The 19265-nt window shown below is 43.0% G+C and overlaps 2 protein-coding genes across 2 annotated transcripts in view; one reads left to right on the top strand and one right to left on the bottom strand.

The window, feature by feature from the left end:
• Positions 1-730: 730 nt before the first annotated feature.
• dtwd2 (DTW domain containing 2) lies at positions 731-6917 on the top strand. Its single transcript, XM_083793579.1, has 6 exons — positions 731-971; positions 1822-1912; positions 2072-2166; positions 2756-2972; positions 3741-3869; positions 4851-6917. The coding sequence occupies exons 1-6, from the start codon at positions 778-780 to the stop codon at positions 5025-5027; spliced, it is 903 nt and encodes a 300-aa protein (XP_083649705.1). The 5' UTR covers positions 731-777; the 3' UTR covers positions 5028-6917.
• Positions 6918-8973: 2056 nt separating this feature from the next.
• Positions 8974-19265, bottom strand: part of LOC310879233 (thrombospondin-3a-like) — a 14311-nt gene continuing 4019 nt past the window's right edge. The window contains exons 7-19 of the mRNA XM_083793754.1: positions 18889-19041; positions 18454-18564; positions 17829-17936; positions 16885-17044; positions 16039-16157; positions 14139-14191; positions 13816-14009; positions 12487-12665; positions 12162-12210; positions 11231-11427; positions 10504-10676; positions 10173-10312; positions 8974-9307 (exon numbers count right to left, since the gene is read on the bottom strand). Coding sequence (XP_083649880.1) covers positions 9252-9307; positions 10173-10312; positions 10504-10676; positions 11231-11427; positions 12162-12210; positions 12487-12665; positions 13816-14009; positions 14139-14191; positions 16039-16157; positions 16885-17044; positions 17829-17936; positions 18454-18564; positions 18889-19041 — 1692 coding nt within the window. The 3' untranslated portion in view covers positions 8974-9251. The remainder of the gene's footprint in view (positions 9308-10172; positions 10313-10503; positions 10677-11230; positions 11428-12161; positions 12211-12486; positions 12666-13815; positions 14010-14138; positions 14192-16038; positions 16158-16884; positions 17045-17828; positions 17937-18453; positions 18565-18888; positions 19042-19265) is intronic.

Here is a 19265-nt window from a genome sequence, read left to right as displayed (position 1 = left end):
TATTCATTTAACCACAAATATTCTGTATATCTAGACAGAGAGGATGAAGGCCCCCTCGCCTTCTCACGCCAATATTAGCATCCATATTGTGGAAAAGGGCAAGCTTTAGCAGAAAATAGCAGTTATTTTCTGCTGAGCAGGAACAAAGAGGATTTTACAAGTTCACAACACGTGGCACTGCAACGCCTGTGAGCTTATAGTTATAAAAAAAAGTGGTAAAAATAAAAATAGGTAGGATGATTATGACTACAATAAGACGTTAAGCTACTATACACTGTACATTTGTTGACCTTTCTATGAAAACAATCACTTGACCTCTTTCTACACAACAAAAGAGGGCAGCAGAGAGCTGATTGTGTACATTTAACTTAGCCGTACAAGCCAAACAAGAGACACATATAAATAGAATAGCTCTATCTATGACCATACAATACATTACAAGACTTTCCTCCGCGGAGGGAAAGCTAGGCCTACATATAAACGAATAAATCTATAGCACTTCATTACAGTCTAAATTCTAATCAATCACTCTAGCTCTCTGTGTGCTCGCGATACCGGGCTTTACTGTGGGAATTGCCTGGTTTCTATTTGCAACTCAGTGCTCATCTCCCGTCTACAGCCCGCCTACAGTATCCGCTACATATACTCTAAGCACTATACTGTACAAAAACCGTTTCCGTATCCAGTACGGTCTTCTTCTCCGCTTTTTTTGGGGGGGGGGGGACTGCTGTTAATGGTTGCCCGTCGTTTGTCAACACGACCCGTGGACGGTATTTTATGATGGAAAAGGAGCCTTCTGACTTGAATGGCGATATTAATACGACTTTGTTGGTTTCTCTGGATCAACGTGAAGATCTAACTGGTGGACATTCGTCCTGTGAAGAAGAAGAAACGGAAACAGACGCGTTTGGAGATCTGGCCGCGCTGCCTGTGGAAGTTTGTGAGAGACGGCCGACCTGTTTACGATGCCGGTGAGTTGAGAATAAAATATCAGATCATCCGCGACGCGTTATGAATAGTAGATCCGTTGATACATAGAACAGATTTTTGTAGGCCTACTATAGAAAAAAATAGTGACAATATCGTATAGTGAACAAATATCGTGAGTGAGTTGAGTGGCTATGGCCGTTTTCGCAAAACAAATGCTTAATAGATTCAGAATCATGAAGGCCAGGTTGTTAATGGTACCCCAGTTTTCCGCAGTTGTCTTACTAGAGACCCTTACAAACACATTGTTGAAGAAATGTATTGGTAAGAATTGTATTCCTAGATTGTATTATTAATACTGTATCCCCTGACTAGTTGGAAGTAGCAGGAAGTAATCTGAACAAGTCTGGTGTGGAGCGACCTACTGTTTATCCATCCTGTATCCTGTATGACTTATCTCTCCCTATACGACCTTAGTAAACAGAACATTTATTTTCTGTTGAATCCTTACTAAAGAGTTAGAGAGATGGGGAGACCCCTGTTGCTGAACAAACACTACAGCAATGATGCTATAGAAAAATGTAGCCCTTTTTTGAGTCTTTGTGTAAACACAAACATTGTGTACTGTAATCACAAACATTGAAGACGAAAGTGAGGACGCAAATTGTGATTGGCCGGAAAGAGATGATGCATGATGTTGAGAGCGCCCCTCACTTCAGTTCACATGGGTGTGATTTGTTTTTTTAAAAGAAAACAATGCCTTTACTACACCTTATAAAAATGCTACCTGTAAAGGTAAACATCCAAATAAATGAAATAATCATTAGTTGTATTAATTAATGAATACATATAATGTGTATATTAACTGAGGTTTTTATGTCTCCTTCTCTGTAGACGTCCTCAGAAGGTGTGTCTGTGTCCCTTCCTGCCTGTGCATCCGTTGGAGGTTTCCACATGTCTGTACATAGTGCAGCATCCAGCAGAGGTGAGGATGCATGTTAAATGTGGATCTCAATCTTTTCAGGACGAGGGCCCACTTGAAAAGTTTCCGGCCCACCCATCTGACCACTTAACACATTGACTGCCTCGTATTAATTAATGTATTCATTTAAAGCTGCACATTTCATTATTCTGGCATTTTCAGGAGAGCAGAGTTCTTCGCACGGTTCCTCTGCTCGCTGCCTGTCTGCCTCCAGGAAAATGCAACGTCGTGGTGGGAAGAAGATTCAGTGAAGAAAGGTGAGCTGGAGGTTAGATGTTAGAGCTGTAGATATCAGAAGAGTGGGCACCTGACAAGTCTGGGAAACTCAATGTTCATTTGATCCTTTTAGTTTTTAGGTCTACAAAAACAATCCACACACATCACACACACACACACACACACACACACACACACACACACACACACACACGCACAAGCGCCTGTACTCAAAAATCTGTTGAATAGATTGATGAAACTTTATTTTGGTCTCTGGGACGCCTACAGATGATTGCAAAATAAAATTTCAACTCGGGGGAACCGACCGACCGCCAGTGTCTCCGATTCAGCTGCAATGGGAAAAATGTGGTGCAGGCTGATTAAATAAGCAATGTCTTTAAACGTGTCATTTAAATTTTACTTTCCATCTATTTTGCAAACATCTGTGTCCTGGACTACATTTACTTTTTGGATACGATGTTCCGCAAAGGGTAATACTAATAATCTCAAATGGTTCCCTTTGTACACTCTCAAAACTGTTCCAGTTCCTGAATGTTGGACCCGATTATTTTCTACGGTACCCAAGTTAGCTTTTTTCTGAGTGTGGCTGTTTTGCTCTGTGCCTCTCAGACATCCAGATCTGGCTGCAGTCTGTCAGGACAGCAGAACGTTGATCCTGTACCCAGGCCCCGGCGCCCAGAACCTGGAGGAGCTGCTCCACAACCACAGAGGTCCACAAGAGCCAGAACCCAGCGGGACATATTACAACGTCATCATCATAGACGGCACCTGGAGCCAGGCTAAAGACATGTTCCTGAGAAACACCCTCCTACACCTACCTAAACAGGTGTGTGCACCTCTTGTGGTGCGTGCATCCATTGTGGTGCACAAATGCCCTCTAGGGGGTGCGTGACATGAAAAGGGTAATTGCGGCTTTGTGGTGTTATTTAGCACAAATAGCAAATCTGGTAAAACACTGTTGTAAGGAGATGTATAGAGCAGATACGGAAGTATACAGCAGCTGCATGTCTCTCAGTGCAGTGACATAATCAAATTAAAATTATCATTTTCGGCCAAATACGAGACTGAGCGTTGGGGGGTGCCTCAGCTAGGTCAGGAGGTAACAGGGGGTGCACGGCCAAAAAAGGTTGGGGACTGCTGCAGTGTACTCTGTACTGTACTACTCTGTGAAGCTCAACAGTACTACACTGTAGTATTGTAATAGTTGAAGTGCACAGTGTAAAGCTCAACAGCTCCATTGAAGGTATGGCTGTCCGTACTCAAGTAGACATATGGACAATTGGACATACATACATACATAGGGACTGTAATGTATTGTGCCTTTCAGGCTTCCGTAGGCACTGTCTAGTTTTGTCCCTCATGTGTCACCGTACCTGTCAGTGTTCAGTTCCGTTGCCCGCGCTGAATAATAAACAACTCAAGTCTCATAGCTCGTTGATCTCTGTGATTACACATACTATATAAGTATCTTACAGGGACAGACACACAGCTGTTCATTGGAGCAGTTAGGCACCGCCCCAAAAACAATGTTGCCATATTTTGCAAGTGTAATAATAATGTAATGAAATGCTAATACAGTATGTTTGTGTTTCAGGTTCAGCTCAGTAAGGCGGTGTGCAGTCAGTATGTGATCAGAACTCAACCCACCAACATGTGTCTGTCCACACTGGAGTGTGCTGCCGCCTGTCTGTCCATCTTAGAACACAATCAACACATCCAAGAGGTACATTGACATATTAATCCTACATTAAATTGCCTAGAGCAGGGGTTTTCAACAGGTGGTCTGGGACCCCTAGGGCCGAATCATACTCCTATTTATTGCCGTTTTGTAAAGGTCTTAGGGCCGACATTAGTTAGGCTCTATAAAAGTAAATTCATAATCCCTCACGTCGCTTGTAAATATTGGAGGTCCTTGACATGAATATGTTTTTTGGCCGGAAAATGAGCTTCGCACTGCAGATGCATATCTTACTGACCCTCGCTGGGTGGTGCGTCCTCCAGCCAGCTGGGTGTTATGTTGTTTCACATAGTCTGTTTTGTGAAACACCCTTTCACAAGGTTTGTGAACACTTGTTAACACCCTGAGCAGCAAGGACGGAGTTCTCCGTTCAATCAATTAGGACGGAGATTGATAAAAAGGACGGAGATTATTGATTTCAAAACCGATCGCATCGCTGCAGGCTGGGAGCGTCTGTTGCGCAACATTCAATGTTATTTTCCGGTGGGACATCATCGAAAATGTTCCCCCCCATTTTAGCCGACAAAAAAAGTCGGTGATCGAGATCGGCCCCAAACAACGTGATCGGAGCACCCCTAGTATCTTGTGTTTAGTTTATGTGAACATGTTGCTTATTTGTGTAGTCTAGTATAGGTTTGTAATTATTTTAGACAGTATTTGTTTTAATGCTGAGAAGTTGAGAACGAGTGTGAGAGAAGAGGAGAGCAGCAGGTCTGACAACAACACTGCAGCCAGTCCACATGGCCAGCGAACTGCTCACTTCCCGGCCACAAGCATTTGGAAGTTGGCTTGTGCCTCTAACGGTGTTTCCTTGGCTTCACGACCAACAAATTGAAAACAAAGCTGGGCTGAATGAAGCTGGCGCTGAAGCGCCGACTTTAGGACGGTGACTGCTTTCTACATTTGTGTGTATATATTATTTTTTCTTTAATAGATTAGATTATTTTAATATATTTTATCCCTCAGGTTCTATTGAAGCCGTTGCGAGCGCTGTGCTCCTTCCAGCTGCAGCACGGAGCTCAGGTTCATCACAGCAAGGAGCATCTGCTGAGGAACGGCCTCTACGACAAGCCCATGCCCAAAAACAAACGCAAGATCAAGAGGATGGAGAAACTGGTGACGGAAAACGTTTGTCCCAGATGACTGCAACAGAGGCTTTATTAGCCCTCATGGTGGGACCGACGAAAATAGCCCTATCTATGGTCATACGATGAAGCGAGGGAAACCGTAAACCTGTAGCCATAAACAAAAGAAACCTGCCTACTAGTGAGATTATCAGTAGACAGGATTGGCAATTTAATGATATATATATACATATATTGTTTTTATTAATGAAAGAGCTATGACTTCTATTTCAGGACGTTAACTTATGAGGAAGAGAAAGGCTGTAGTTTCTGTTAGCCCAACGGTGATGTCACTGGTAGGCAAGTTTCTGAGCTGTCCATAGCCCACCAATGAGAGACCGAAATAGTGGCTCTTATTGAGCATTAGTGAGGACCAGTTATATGAAGACTCGGCTGAAAGTGGGTGATGTTAAAGGTATATTAAAAAAAAAAAAAAAAAAAGGGGAAACAAAGAAATTTGGTCATTTTATCATCTGTTCAGGCTTTGTGGAGCACCTTGGATAGTTTTTAAGTTGCTTGATTCAGTATTTAGATATTTGATATTACTTGTATCAGACACGCTCCCTTCCTATACAAACCCATTGTAACTTCAACCTCAATTTTAACCATGATAGATTCATCGGAAACATCTGTCCTTGGTTCTGGTGACTCATACCGGCCTCCTAATACGTGTTATTTTCAATAACCTTTATTTTTAATCTTTTGGGAAAATGAAGTACAATACAAACGCCCCCTCACATATTAGGAGTAGTAGTAGAGGGCAGTATGCGTCACCAGAACCAAGGACTGGTGTTTTTGATTAATCTACAGTATCATGGTTAAAATGGAGTTTGAAGTTGCAATGGGTTTGTATAGATAGGGGGCGTGCCTGATAAATGAATATCATCTGGGGTGTTCACAAAAGCCTGAGTAGACGATAAAATGACTCAATGACGTCAATGTTTTGTTTAGTTGAGATTTCGCCGCGAGAGACCGAATGAATAGTTTGATGTAAACTATTTGTGAAGCATTTCCACATTTATTATTCGTCACAGTGTCTAAGGGACCTTTAACCACTCGAACCCCGGCATTCTGTGGAACACGTTGCCTGTGAATAGCCGATCTACAGCGAACAGCCATTTTCAGTGAATATTTATTGTTAAACGAAATTAGAAAAGGCTATTATAGAGCCCTGAGGCACTGTATGGAGTTTAAATGGTTAAACTTGGAACATCGGAAGAAGACGCTGGATTGCAGGGAAACTCTCGGCTGATAACCTTGTATGTCCAAAAGCCTTCCTTTTCAGTTACCGTAAGAAAAAATGAACTTGTGTTCCAATGGACCCAAATGTAGTTATACTTTAGTCACAAACTCTCACAATGAAGCTTTGAATTCATGGATTTTGTTTTTGTTTTTGTCACTTTCCTGAGCCAATAATTTGATTGGCTTAGGAATGTGACCAAAAAAGGCCACAATTCAAGGCTTCATGGGGTGTTTTGTTTTTGTTGAAAATAAGTATTCTTTTTTTGGCCGAACAACCTTTGCTAGTTTTCATTGGTTCAATATTAATATACATTATATAACAGCTCCCCCCCCACACACACACACAAACTTTCCCAATATAGTAAAAATAACAAACAAAAATGTAGAATTAAGGATGATTCTACTGGACAGAAGAGATTTCCACTGGACAGATGTTTTTTTCCTTTTTTGAGCGGCCTATGCAGAGCTTTTGGCTGAGCACGGAATGTGATGTATGATGATAAGAACGCCACTCACTTCACATGAGTGTGATTTATTTTCTATCTCTTGTTTTGTTTTAACAGCAAGTAAAATGGTGGTTTTTATTGCGTTCTGTAAATATTTTATATTTTATTTGGTTCACCCTCATTCAAGTTTGGTTTTATGAAGTTAAAATAAAAGTGTTGGAAAGTCACTAAAGTAACTTATTACTTATAGTAATATTCCCTTTTTCTACTTTTTTTTTTTTTACTAATTATACTTTCACAAAAAAAGAATTGTAAAAATAATGGCAGACGGGGTTGAGATCGAGTTGCTTTGCAGGCTACTGATCCGGGTTAGATCTAGAGTAGACTAGAGCGGATATGGAAACTATGTGCACCTTTCTGCATTTGTTCGGAACAAACTGCGTAGGGTAACACTATAGTAACACTATATATTTTGGTAAAAACAAAACGTGTCAAAATGTATACAGGTGACAACATTTCAGTCAATCAGGAAAAAGTAGCCATTTGTCAGCTTATTTTTACAGTGTTCAAGTTCCAATTTTGTCTGCTCCTTTCTTTGTGCCATCACTTACAATACCACTTGTTTAATCTGTAATTCAATTTTTTTATAATGCAGGCAAGATTTTTACCTGTACTTTTGTACAGGTAAAAATTTGCGCTGCCACAGCGCAAATGTAAACAAGCCTAATTTACAAGACTACAACTCGAAATTATTATGGAGATATCAGACTTTTGTCGCGCTGCTTCCGGTTCATCGTTTCGGCTTGAGAGAGACCAGATGCAGGCAGGAGGAACTCAATACTGCTGCAATCTGGTGGAGGACAGAATCTAACAGGGAAGATGAGGAAATGTGTCACCGTTTAAAACATAAAAAAGTTTAGATTTGTTGTTTGTTGACAAATACACAAATTATTTGGAGAAAAAAAAGTACAACAGAAAAGAATTTAGTTTATTAAAGTGAAAATTGACTAACTATATGCTCGCTCACACGCACATACGCACGGACAGACACACACACACTAAGACAGTGGTTTTATAAATGCTATAAAAAAGCCATTTCTAATTAACTAATACCGAAATTTGTATTTAAGCTCATAGATCTGCTAATTTCGGTGTGTGCCACCAGCATAACTTCAACCACATCCCCTAAACAGCATGCACCCCTTGCGGTGCGCAAACGCCCTCTAGGCGGTGCGTGACATGAAAAGGTTAATGTTGGTTTTACGGTGTTATTTAACAAACGGCAAAATCTGGTAAACAAAATTGTAAGGAGATGTATAGAGCAGCTGTGTGTCTTATCAGTGCAGTGACATTCTGTGAATATTTGCCATAAACATATTAAAAACAGGTATAATTTTCGGTCAAATACAACAAGACTGAGCGTTGGGGGAGGGTGCGTCAGCTAGGTCAGGACTCAGGAGGTAACGGGTGCACGGCCAAAAACGTTTGAGTACGCTGCCCTAAACCAAACCACTGAATGTCTCATCCTAGCTCCTAAAGCCAAAACTCTGAGGGCCCTATTTTCGCCAGTGCATTACCCCAAACTTCTTTGACTTTTTGAGTGGTGCAACCACTCCTATACAGAGCTTTCTGTGTCTCTGGGTCCCTGCCTGGGTCCGCCCGAGCCTGCAAATAGCGTTTGGTTGGTTTTCACCACCAAGTGTCACTGTTGTGCAGTCTAACACACACATTAACTGTATTATGATGATTTCGGGTGTGACAGTACAGTACAGTAGAGGGACCCCCACACGGTAACTCCGTTTCCGACGCGGGGCGGCTCGCACCCTGGGCTCGTTCCTGTGGGTCTGGAAGTTCCGAGGACCCTCTGGGACCCCCATACGGAGTTGCACTACTCAGTTCAGTGATTTTCTTTTACTATTTTGAAAAACATTTTTGAATAGTTCAAATAGCTGATCTACAAGTTCACAACGTGTACGTGGCTAGTATATGTATCTAAATGTTTTTCAAAATGGTAAAAAGAAAAAAGAAGCTTAGTGGTAAGGCACTGACAAATAGAGCACCAATTTCTGTCCATGCTAAACCCCTTATCCCTAAACTTCAAAGAAGAACAAATAAGTTTAGGGATCAGGGGTTTAGAATGGACAAAAATAGAGCTACAAATGTATAATCCTAACAATAATTATAACCTCTAAATGAATATTCCAAACCCCAGCTAAACCTAACATCTAAATGTCTAATCCTTAATATGTTCCTTATTGTTTAACCATAAAACAACCATTTCTCTTGTGAGGACCAGGAAAATGGTGCTCATTATCTCTGTTTATCAAATTCTACTATATATGTGTGGACACACACACACACACACACACACACACACACACACACACACACACACACACACACACACACACACACACACTCAATGAAGCAAAGGCACAAAGTGATGTGTATAGTTCAGGTCTTGGGTCATCATGACAAGTGAAATGGAATAAGAGCCCAGTCCGTCACCAAGGAAACACCCTCTCTAGTGGCAGGATGCAGCACTGCACCATAGCTCACACCTGGATGTGGATGAATTTACGGTACACCTCGTAATCCTCTGGAACAGTGTCTGCAGGAAAATACAAAACACATTATAAAACTTTATTACACAGCTTTGTTATGATTGGCCGTAGCAGTAGAGTTCCTGTTGTGTTCCTGTTTCTGGGCCGTGATAAAAGACTGTTTTGACAGAATGAAGGTGCCATGCGCGGTGATTGAACACAACACGGACATTCTGGGATCATTGCTGTTTGTTATGCTGTGTCGAGGTTGCAATATTAACGCTTCTGAAGAGAAGTACATGTCACAAATGGAAGCAGCCGCGCCCAGAAACGTAAACTGCAGAGCGTAAACAGAAACTGCAGAAGCTGGGTTGAAAACGCAGAGGTGGAGTGCGTGATGTCAGAGCAGAGCAGAGGGAAGAATGTTATTTTTATCCCACGATTTTTGTCACAATTTTTTTACCCGGTGCCAATTGCCTAAACTGTAATCCTGGGAGCTACTCTCCCTCAGCCAACCTGAGGAGAGCCCCGAACTGTGCTCATGCTTCCTACAATGCATGAGGAGTGAGCAGGCTGCTTCTTATCACCTGACGGGGGAGTTTCCCTGGTAGGACGTAGTGCATGGAAGGAACACGTTATTCCAACCAGTACCTTTCCCCTCCATCAGGGAGTATAGAGACCAGGATTACTGCATGTTTTTTCTGTGAGGGTACCTACCCTAGGGGACACTGGGAGAACATGCAAACTCCACACAGAAAGGCCCTTTCGTCAAGCCCACCCAGGCTATGGGCGCTGATGACGCAGAGAAGAGAACACGCCCCCAGCGTGAGCCTGGGAAGTTCTACCTGTGAGGCACAGCACTATACCGGCTGCGGTGTGTGTGTGTGTGTGTGTGTGTGTGTGTGTGTGTGTGTGTGTGTGTGTGTGTGTTACCATTGCAGCGGTATCCCAAGTTGGACCAGATGATTTGTTCTTGGGAGAAACAGAAGACGCCTAGTCTGCCTCCCCTCATGGACGTGTCGATGACCACCCCCGAGTCTGCTACCAGGTTCATCCCTTCATACAGCCTCACCCTGTCACCATGACAACACACAGCATCACTGTTACCATGACAACACAAAGCACTGATGCCTGCCAGTCACAATCTGGGACAGGGTCTCGATTTGTGGGACGCCTGAAAAGTCTTGGAAATGAGGGACTTTGTCCCACGCAAAGGGGGATATCTGGTCACCCCTGTTTGAGCATGAGTGGGATGGAGCCTCACCTGATGTATCCCACCTGTGGGCGGTGGATGAGGTTCCAGCGGTAGGAGGTCTTGTCCCTCCAGCCCACATTGCGAGGGTCCTTCCACAGCAGGGTGACCTCGCCTGGGGTGTCACCCGTGTGCCAGAGGGCGTTCCGCAAGAACTCCCCGGGACCTGTACGCGACTTCACCGCCTGTGGACCAGCGTCATTGTAGTAAGTTAAACAAAGGAAATAAGCCAAACTAGAAAAACACAATTTAGTTAGCTGAAATAAAATGAAAAACTTAAAAATCCAACTGAAACGGTACTGTGCCGTGATGTTATGATTCTTCTTTTATTTTATGCATTTGCTTATTGTAGCACTTTGAGATTTTTATTAATGTAAAGTGAACTATTATTATTATTATTATTATTATATTATTCAAAACTAGCAGATCTATGGTTGTAGAAATGCTAGTTTTGGAGGAAAAAACAGAAGCAAATCCCAGTATATTTTAAAGAGAATGAGCGTTGCGTTGCGTCAGGAAACTCCACGTCCACATCCACTTATTTAATTCTCAGACCGCTCTATTTAATCTGGAACTTTGCACTGCTCATTCCTGCTTTCTTTGCTGCTGTCATGCTGCTGCACTCACCACTGCTGTCTTGCTCAAACACTGCTGCACACCCTCCACCACCCCAGCTACAACCTGTTGTTTTGGATTCAGGAGACCTCCTAGTGCTATGGACCAGAGCCATGGGTCTTACCTTTAACTGCAGGCCGGGTTGGGCCATGGCTCTGAAAGGCAGAGACTGCCAATACGTCTGCTCGGTCTGCTTCCACATGACCACATAGAAGCTGCCAGAGTCCTGGTAGCCAAAGATAAAGCCTACGTAGTCGTCATCTGTAGCCGTGTTGACGTGGAACGTACCCTCAAAGTCAACACCGTTGAATGCAGTGTAGCCTGGACATGAGATGAGATAAGATTAGATCAGTGTTCATTTTGACTTTTAATTTTTATTTGGTTTGAGTTAGTCATAGCCTTTTGAATAATATTCCATTTAATTTTAGTCATTTGAAATGTTTTAGTTCAGCAATTGAAAAATAGCAGCACACATGCATGATGCAACACATTGTGAGCTTGTAGATCTTTAAAAAAAAAGTGACAGATCTTCTCTTCTGTGGGTCTGTCGCACATAATCCGTAGCCAAATTGATATTATTTTAGAGGTGAAAATGTTTAAGAACCGGTGGCCAAGAGAATGTGGGAGCTAGGTTTAGATAATCTATAGGCTACATGTGTTTTGCAGGTACTACCTTACAGTAGTTACACTGGCCTTGTTATTGTGAGTGTTTAAAAAGATCACTATTTATGCCTATTTGGAAAAGAACACAGACATGTTGACAGGTGAGACCATCAGAGGGAGGGGCAATGTCAAAGACAAAGTATTTTAATGAGCTGTTGGGCGTGGAGTGTCACACTCAGAAATAAAAGTCAATAATGTTTTCTTATATTGCACCAGAGGCCTCAATGACAGACTCTATTGCTACCTATAGCGGTGGTAACAGAAAGTCTGTTGGGTGTGTCCACACAAATGCAGCTTTTCAACACTTAGATTTACAGTTTTATAAGAACAGAACTGGGGATATCTGACTGGGGCTATTATAAATGAGGAAATGGGACTGTGGCACAACTCACCTATAGCTAATCCTGGATCACTGTTCATGGTCTGAACTATCTCCATCCCCTGAAACCATAAGAACAAAGTTAGTCTGGAACCATGAAAACAATGGAGTTAGGGCTGATTTGTGTGTGTGTGTGTGTGTGTGTGTGTGTGTGTGTGTGTGTGTGTGTGTGTGTGTGTGTTGTGTGTGTGTGTGTGTGTGTGTGTGTGTGTGTGTGTGTGTGTGTGTGTGTGCGTCTGTCAGAATGCGATGCATTGCGAACGGATTCTTGTGTTTAGTTTCTTATGTGAACATGTTGTTTATTTGTGTAGCCTAGTATAGGTTAATAAGGTAATAACCTTATTGAGGACCACCCAGTCGGGGTCTATCTGGGCGTCGCCCTCGGGGTCCAGGATGACCGTCTGGAAGGCTCTGAAGTCTGTCATGGTCACCTCTGCGCTCTCCGGACACGCGTCCATCCTGTCCTCCACTGAGTCATTGTCAAAATCTGTCTCACACATGTCCCCTACGCCATTCCCTGAGGGGACATGGATACAGTGGTGGAAAATGTTACTCAAATGTTTTACTTAAAGGTATATTCAGTGATTTCACTCAAAAAACCTTAGGTTTCGTTTTTGGCTGTGGGACCCAGCCTTTCGTCCAATCAGGATAGAGTCAAAAACGAAACCTAAGGTTTTTTGACCCCCAGGGGTTAACTGGGGACAGGGAGGAACTCCTTATATGGCCAGCACACTCTATAGTAGGGAGGATTATCACAACAAAATAAAAAAATAAGTGATATTTGAATTAAGTGAAATCACTGAATATACCTTTAAAGAAGTAAAGTAAGTGTGTGCTTTGTAAGGTCGGTGTCTGTCTGTCTGGGGCTGTGTGTACTGCACCGTCGTTGTCTGTCTGTCTGTCTGGGGCTGTGTGTACTGCACCGTCGTTGTCTGTCTGTCTGGGGTTGTGTGTACTGCACCGTCGTTGTCTGTCTGTCTGGGGTTGTTTGTACTGCACCGTCGTTGTCTGTCTGTCTGTCTGTCTGGGGTTGTGTGTACTGCACCGTCGTTGTCTGTCTGTCTGGGGCTGTGTGTACTGCACCGTCGTTGTCTGTCTGTCTGGGGTTGTTTGTACTGCACCGTCGTTGTCTGTCTGTCTGTCTGAGGTTGTGTGTACTGCACCGTCGTTGTCTGTCTGTCTGGGGTTGTGTGTACTGCACCGTCGTTGTCTGTCTGTCTGGGGTTGTTTGTACTGCACCGTCGTTGTCTGTCTGTCTGTCTGAGGTTGTGTGTACTGCACCGTCGTTGTCTGTCTGTCTGGGGTTGTGTGTACTGCACCGTCGTTGTCTGTCTGTCTGGGGTTGTGTGTACTGCACCGCCGTTGTCTGTCTGTCTGGGGTTGTTTGTACTGCACCGTCGTTGTCTGTCTGTCTGTCTGGGGTTGTGTACTGCACCGTCGTTGTCTGTCTGTCTGGGGTTGTGTGTACTGCACCGTCGTTGTCTGTCTGTCTGGGGTTGTTTGTACTGCACCGTTGTTGTCTGTCTGTCTGTCTGGGGTTGTGTGTACTGCACCGTCGTTGTCTGTCTGTCTGGGGTTGTGTGTACTGCACCGTCGTTGTCTGTCTGTCTGGGGTTGTGTGTACTGCACCGTCGTTGTCTGTCTGGCTGGGGTTGTGTGTACTGCACCGTCGTTGTCTGTCTGGCTGGGGTTGGCCACCAGGCGGCAGTTGTCGGGTCCGGGGGGCGTGGCGTCAGGGACGCCATCGTTGTCGTCATCGTCATCACACTCGTCTCCCAGCCCGTCGTTGTCCGAGTCCAGCTGGGAGCTGTTGGGGACGTGGGGACAGTTGTCCCTCGTGTCCTGATGTCCGTCTCCATCCCTGAAATGATGGTGGTGATGATGCTGTCAGGCAGAAATCTCCTCGTATCTCCTTAATTGATCATTGTAAATGAATGCCCTACTTAAATATGATTCTTATTGTGCAATATTAAAATAAACTATTACTCACATATCCTGGTTGGTGTCACACACGTCACCCACCAGATCGTTGTCTAGATCAGACTTTGCACGCACCCACGCACGCACGCGCGCACACACACACACACACACACACACACACACACACACACACACACACACACACACACACATAGTAGTTGTAATAGTTGTAATAGTAATCAAAATCTACAAAGTAACTGTAACTGCCGGGGACCCTTGGTTCTGCACTAATTTCTTTCGTTTGAAGTTTGTTATATTCTTTATTTATTGTTTGTCTTATTTTGTTACTACTTGTTTCTTTTGATAGTTCCTGTCACCTGATTTACAACTTCCTGTTTAGAGTGCACATAGCTGAAGCCTGTTAGCTTCACTCAGTCACAAACACATGAGCAGACCAAGAGAGTGAGACAGGTGGAAGCACTGCATGGGTGAAGCCGTGAAGGCAACTGTGGCAAGGTATGAAACGTCTGTGTTCATTTGTATGCAACAACTCACACTCTAGTTGAAGTAATACGGAAGCAGCTTAAAATGTTCATGCAGCTTTAAAATGGTTCATTTGTCCACAGTGCCTGCCTGTTGCTTGCTGTGCATGTTTGAACCCCAGAGTTCCAGTAGCTTTCTGCACCAACCTAGCGCCCCTGGTTAGCGGAGTGAGGTACAGGATTGTTTGTTTGTTTTTGGTTTAGTTTGATCTACTTTAGAGTTAATTGTTTGGTACCTCATTTTGGGTTATGGTTTATTCTGCTTTGTTGTTTTCTTTGTTTGGTATTTGTTTGTTATGTAAATGAAATGGCTTATTGAAAACACAATGGAATTGTATTGTTGAATTGAATAAGTTGAATTGAATCTAAGGTATAGAGTTATGAAATCACTGCATTATTATTTTTTATCCCACGATTTTGTAACCCATTTTTCACCCCTGTGTCAATCATCTAATGTGATCCTGGGCTCTACACACCCTCCGCCAACCTGGGGAGAGCAACGGACTTAACTCATGCTTCCTTCATGCTTGAGTGTCCAAGTTGCTCCTTTACACCTGACAGGGGGGAGTTTCCCTGGTTGGACGTAGCGCGTGGAAGTCGCGTGAAATCACTGCATTATAATTGAATTATTATTTAATTATTGAAAGGTCATTGATTGGAATGCACTGATTTTATTGAATGAAGTGTTGAATCATTTTATTGTTTGTTAAATTATGGGACCTTTTTTTTTTAGGCCTATTTATTCTAATTGTCATATTTATTTGATTCCTATAGTTTTCACAGTGTTCTAATGGAGCTTCATCTATGTCGAGAAGTTTTAAATAAACACCCGTTGAGACCATCCACATCGTATTGCAAAAATTGCAGGTGTTCCAGTTTTGCCTGCGCATTTCTTTGTGTCATCACTTCCAATTTCACTTGTTTGTCTTTTATCCTGTATAAGTTATCTCTCCTGAGCCGGAGAGCAGGGGAGACCCAATGAACAAAAGTTCAATTATCAGACTATAGAGCTATGTAAAACTTATGTTAACAAAACAGAATCACTTATTGCAGCTTAGCCATTAAAGTCCACCATACCAGCCATGAAGAAAAAGGATGGGATATATTTGGTATTTTAACCCATAAAAAAATGGCAGATCTGCAAGCTCACAATGCATCGCAATGCTACGCTTTGTGAGCTTGTAGATCTGCTATTTACAAAAGATTATTATACATTTGAAAACTTGAAATGGGACATTCTGCACAATTAGTACTTTTACTTGTTGTACTTTAAGTACATTTTGATGCCAAAACGTATGTAGTTTTACTCGAGTACATTTTGAATTCCGGCCATTGACTTGTAACTGAGTATTTCTACAGTACATTGCAGTATTGATACTCTTGCTTAAGTAAATAAGTTTAGTATTTTCCCCCTCCACTGGTTCTGACCTGCATGGGGTCGTTGACATCAGGGCAGCTGTCACACGCGTCCCCGACTCCGTCCCCGTCCCGGTCCGTCTGCATGGGGTTGGGGACCCGAGGACAGTTGTCCAGGACGTTAGGAATGGCTGCATGGGGGAAGAAGACACAGTGATGACCAGGACGTTAGGAATGGCTGCATGGGGGAAGAAGACACAGTGATGTCCAGGACGTTCGGAATGGCTGCATGGGGGAAGAAGACACAGTGATGTCCAGGACGTTCGGAATGGCTGCATGGGGTTGGGGACCCGAGGACAGTTGTCCAGGATGTTAGGAATGGCTGCATGGGTTTGGGGACCCGAGGACAGTTGTCCAGGATGTTAGGAATGGCTGCATGGGGGAAGAAGACACAGTGATGTCCAGGACGTTAGGAATGGCTGCATGGGGGAAGAAGACACAGTGATGTCCAGGACGTTAGGAATGCCTGCATGGGGTTGGGGACCCGAGGACAGTTGTCCAGGACGTTAGGAATGCCTGGAGGAAGAAGACACAGACACAAAGAACCGAGGACAGTTGTCCAGGACATTAGGAATGCCTGCATGGGGGAAGTTAAAACAACAAACAAACAAAGTTGAAGACCACCTGCTTTGTTTGTTGTTTATTTCAAGATTCTACCTTTATTGAAGCGATATTGTTTGGTGGAGAAAAAACACAAGGAAACCAATTGGAAAGAGAACCCCACAAAGATCATCAGTGTTCCAATTTCAAGTGTGTTTTTACTATTTATTAATTCATGTGTTTAATCAGTTCTCTCCTCTGAGATGAGTACAGTTTTAAAACCAAACAAAAAAAATCATACATATTGTAATGTCGTACCATCTCCATCGATGTCGTTGTCACAGGTGTCTCCTGCTCCGTTTCCATCAGTGTCTTTCTGGCTGCTGTTGGGGACGTTTGGACAGTTGTCACATGCGTCACCGTACGAGTCAGTATCCGAGTTCTGTTGGTCTCTGTTGGGGACCAGGCGACAGTTGTCCTGCCCGGACACAAAGAGAAACCCCCTGGTTATGGAGCCAGATGTAGAATGTTATGAATGTTACACAATGTGCTTTATACTGCTACTAGTATTATCTTGGGCTAATTAATTAATTTATTAAATGAATGCACACATTATTTTTAATCTATTTTAATTCTTAACTTCTTAAATCAGTTGCAGTTGTTGTAGCAGGTGAGTTTATTTGTGACAGTCACTAAAAACTAAATTGCAGACAAGCTGGTATGCTATGAGTGAGAGACACCCATGAGCACAACACTAGAGGGAGCACCTCTGACATTGTTTCCCCTAAATTTGACAAAAACCTAATGGGGAAAATACATCCTACTACACTGTCTGCCACCAAAATGGGTAATGCCCTGTTACCTAATGCCATTTAAACGTCTCGACTCCCCAAACTAATTTTAATCTAGCCTACAAACTTGGTTGTATAATTGGATAAGTTGATCAGTCACCTACTAGCTTCCCCTCAAGAGAGGAAAACCATGCACTCACCAAAAAAGTCAGCACACTCTACATCTGTACAAAGTTGCGCACGCACGCGTGTGTGCGAACATGGGCCTATTTTGGGAATATTTAGAAATGGGCAGCTAAACAGTGATTATTTTGAAGAAGATTTTGACAACCCTAAAAATACGATGAATCAAATGCGAGATATCACACATCGTTGCTATTCGGTGGAATTTGATTTCAAATTCAACCATAGCACAAATAGATTTACAGAGCTTGTAACAATGTGACACATGACAAACAGTGATGAACGTACCTCCACGTTCTTGATGCCATCTCCATCAGCGTCCTCATCACACTGGTCCCCAACACCGTCCCCATCTGCGTCCTCCTGGCCCGAGTTAGGAGTGTTCACACAGTTATCCTGCACACACACACACACGCACACACACAGTTAGTGTGTAAGGTCGGTTATTTTCGGTGTGTGACACGGCACACAGCCAAGTATAACTAATCGTTTTGTACTTTTTCTGTTTTGTACATATGTGTCTATGGAGTTAACATTACTCTAATAGACCCCAGGTGTGGTTATAATAGTCAAATATGCCTTCCCTAGTGTATTTTATGTATGTATTCTGTACACATACCACTAACATAACATAACGTAACATAACATACTATAACACATACTGTACAACAATACTGTACAACATACTGTAACACAAAAAGAAGACTTATGCTGTCTATGGGGACGCAGTTTTTAGAATCGTAATATCTCGGATTCTTCTTTTTGGCTCAAAACAAGCCTCATTTTTCAAAAGATATGATCCTTGGGTACAAAATGTATATGTTTTGGGTGAATTAAATAACAATCGAAGCATAATCATAGGAGGATAATCATAATACCTGATGATCATGTTTTATTTTTATTTTTTACTCACGGCTCTACAGTGGATGTCATTATCTATGCAAGGCAGGGCAGAGTCTGGGTATCCATCGATGTCCGAGTCCAGGCCGCAGGTGTTCCCGTTCCCCGCCCATCCCACGTTGCACTGACCCATGAAAGAGAATCCATCTTAAGATCCATTTTTTTTTAAATAAAATGTTTTAGTCGTCTGATATGTTTTAGTGTTAGTCTAGTTTTAGTCTACTAAATAGCATGCGAATGTAGTAATAAATCAACTGTAGATTTAGTCGATTAAAACATAAATGGGGGGGGGGGGGCCTTGATGGAGTCGTAATGGCTGATTTTACACTTGGTTGCATGCTGAAAATAGCCTAGGTCTGACAGACAGACACACAGACAGACAAGACATACAGACAGATTCTAGGTCAGACAGACAGACAGACGTACAGACAGACGGACAGATTCTAACCCGACAGGAAACTTCTCCGGTGCGTTCCAGGTCACAGTGAGCGTTGGGGTCGCATGGGTTGACCCCCAGCGCTGCACAGGAGCGTCGCAGAGAGCAGCCCATGCTCTGGTTCCCATGGTGACCCACCTTACACTCACCACACATGTACGAACCCTGGTGGGAAGAAGCACTTCAATGAGCACTTCACCCATTTTCAACCTATCTTCATATAAATGGTCCTCACTAATGCTCATTATAATATGGTACTATTTATGTCTACTCACTCTGTCTCTCAGTTCAGAAACCCACCTACCAGTGACATCATCGGTATAGGCATTAGTTTCTAGAGACACACGGGGACTACAAATTCTCGCCCACTTATTGAGACAGCGCCCACC

The sequence above is a fragment of the Protomyctophum parallelum genome (assembly GCF_964188405.1).
Source record: "Protomyctophum parallelum genome assembly, chromosome: 21".
In the NCBI taxonomy this organism is placed as follows: Eukaryota; Metazoa; Chordata; class Actinopteri; order Myctophiformes; family Myctophidae; genus Protomyctophum; species Protomyctophum parallelum.
The sequence above is the reverse complement of the archived record's forward strand: the minus strand, read 5'-3'. Positions and strand labels throughout refer to the sequence as shown.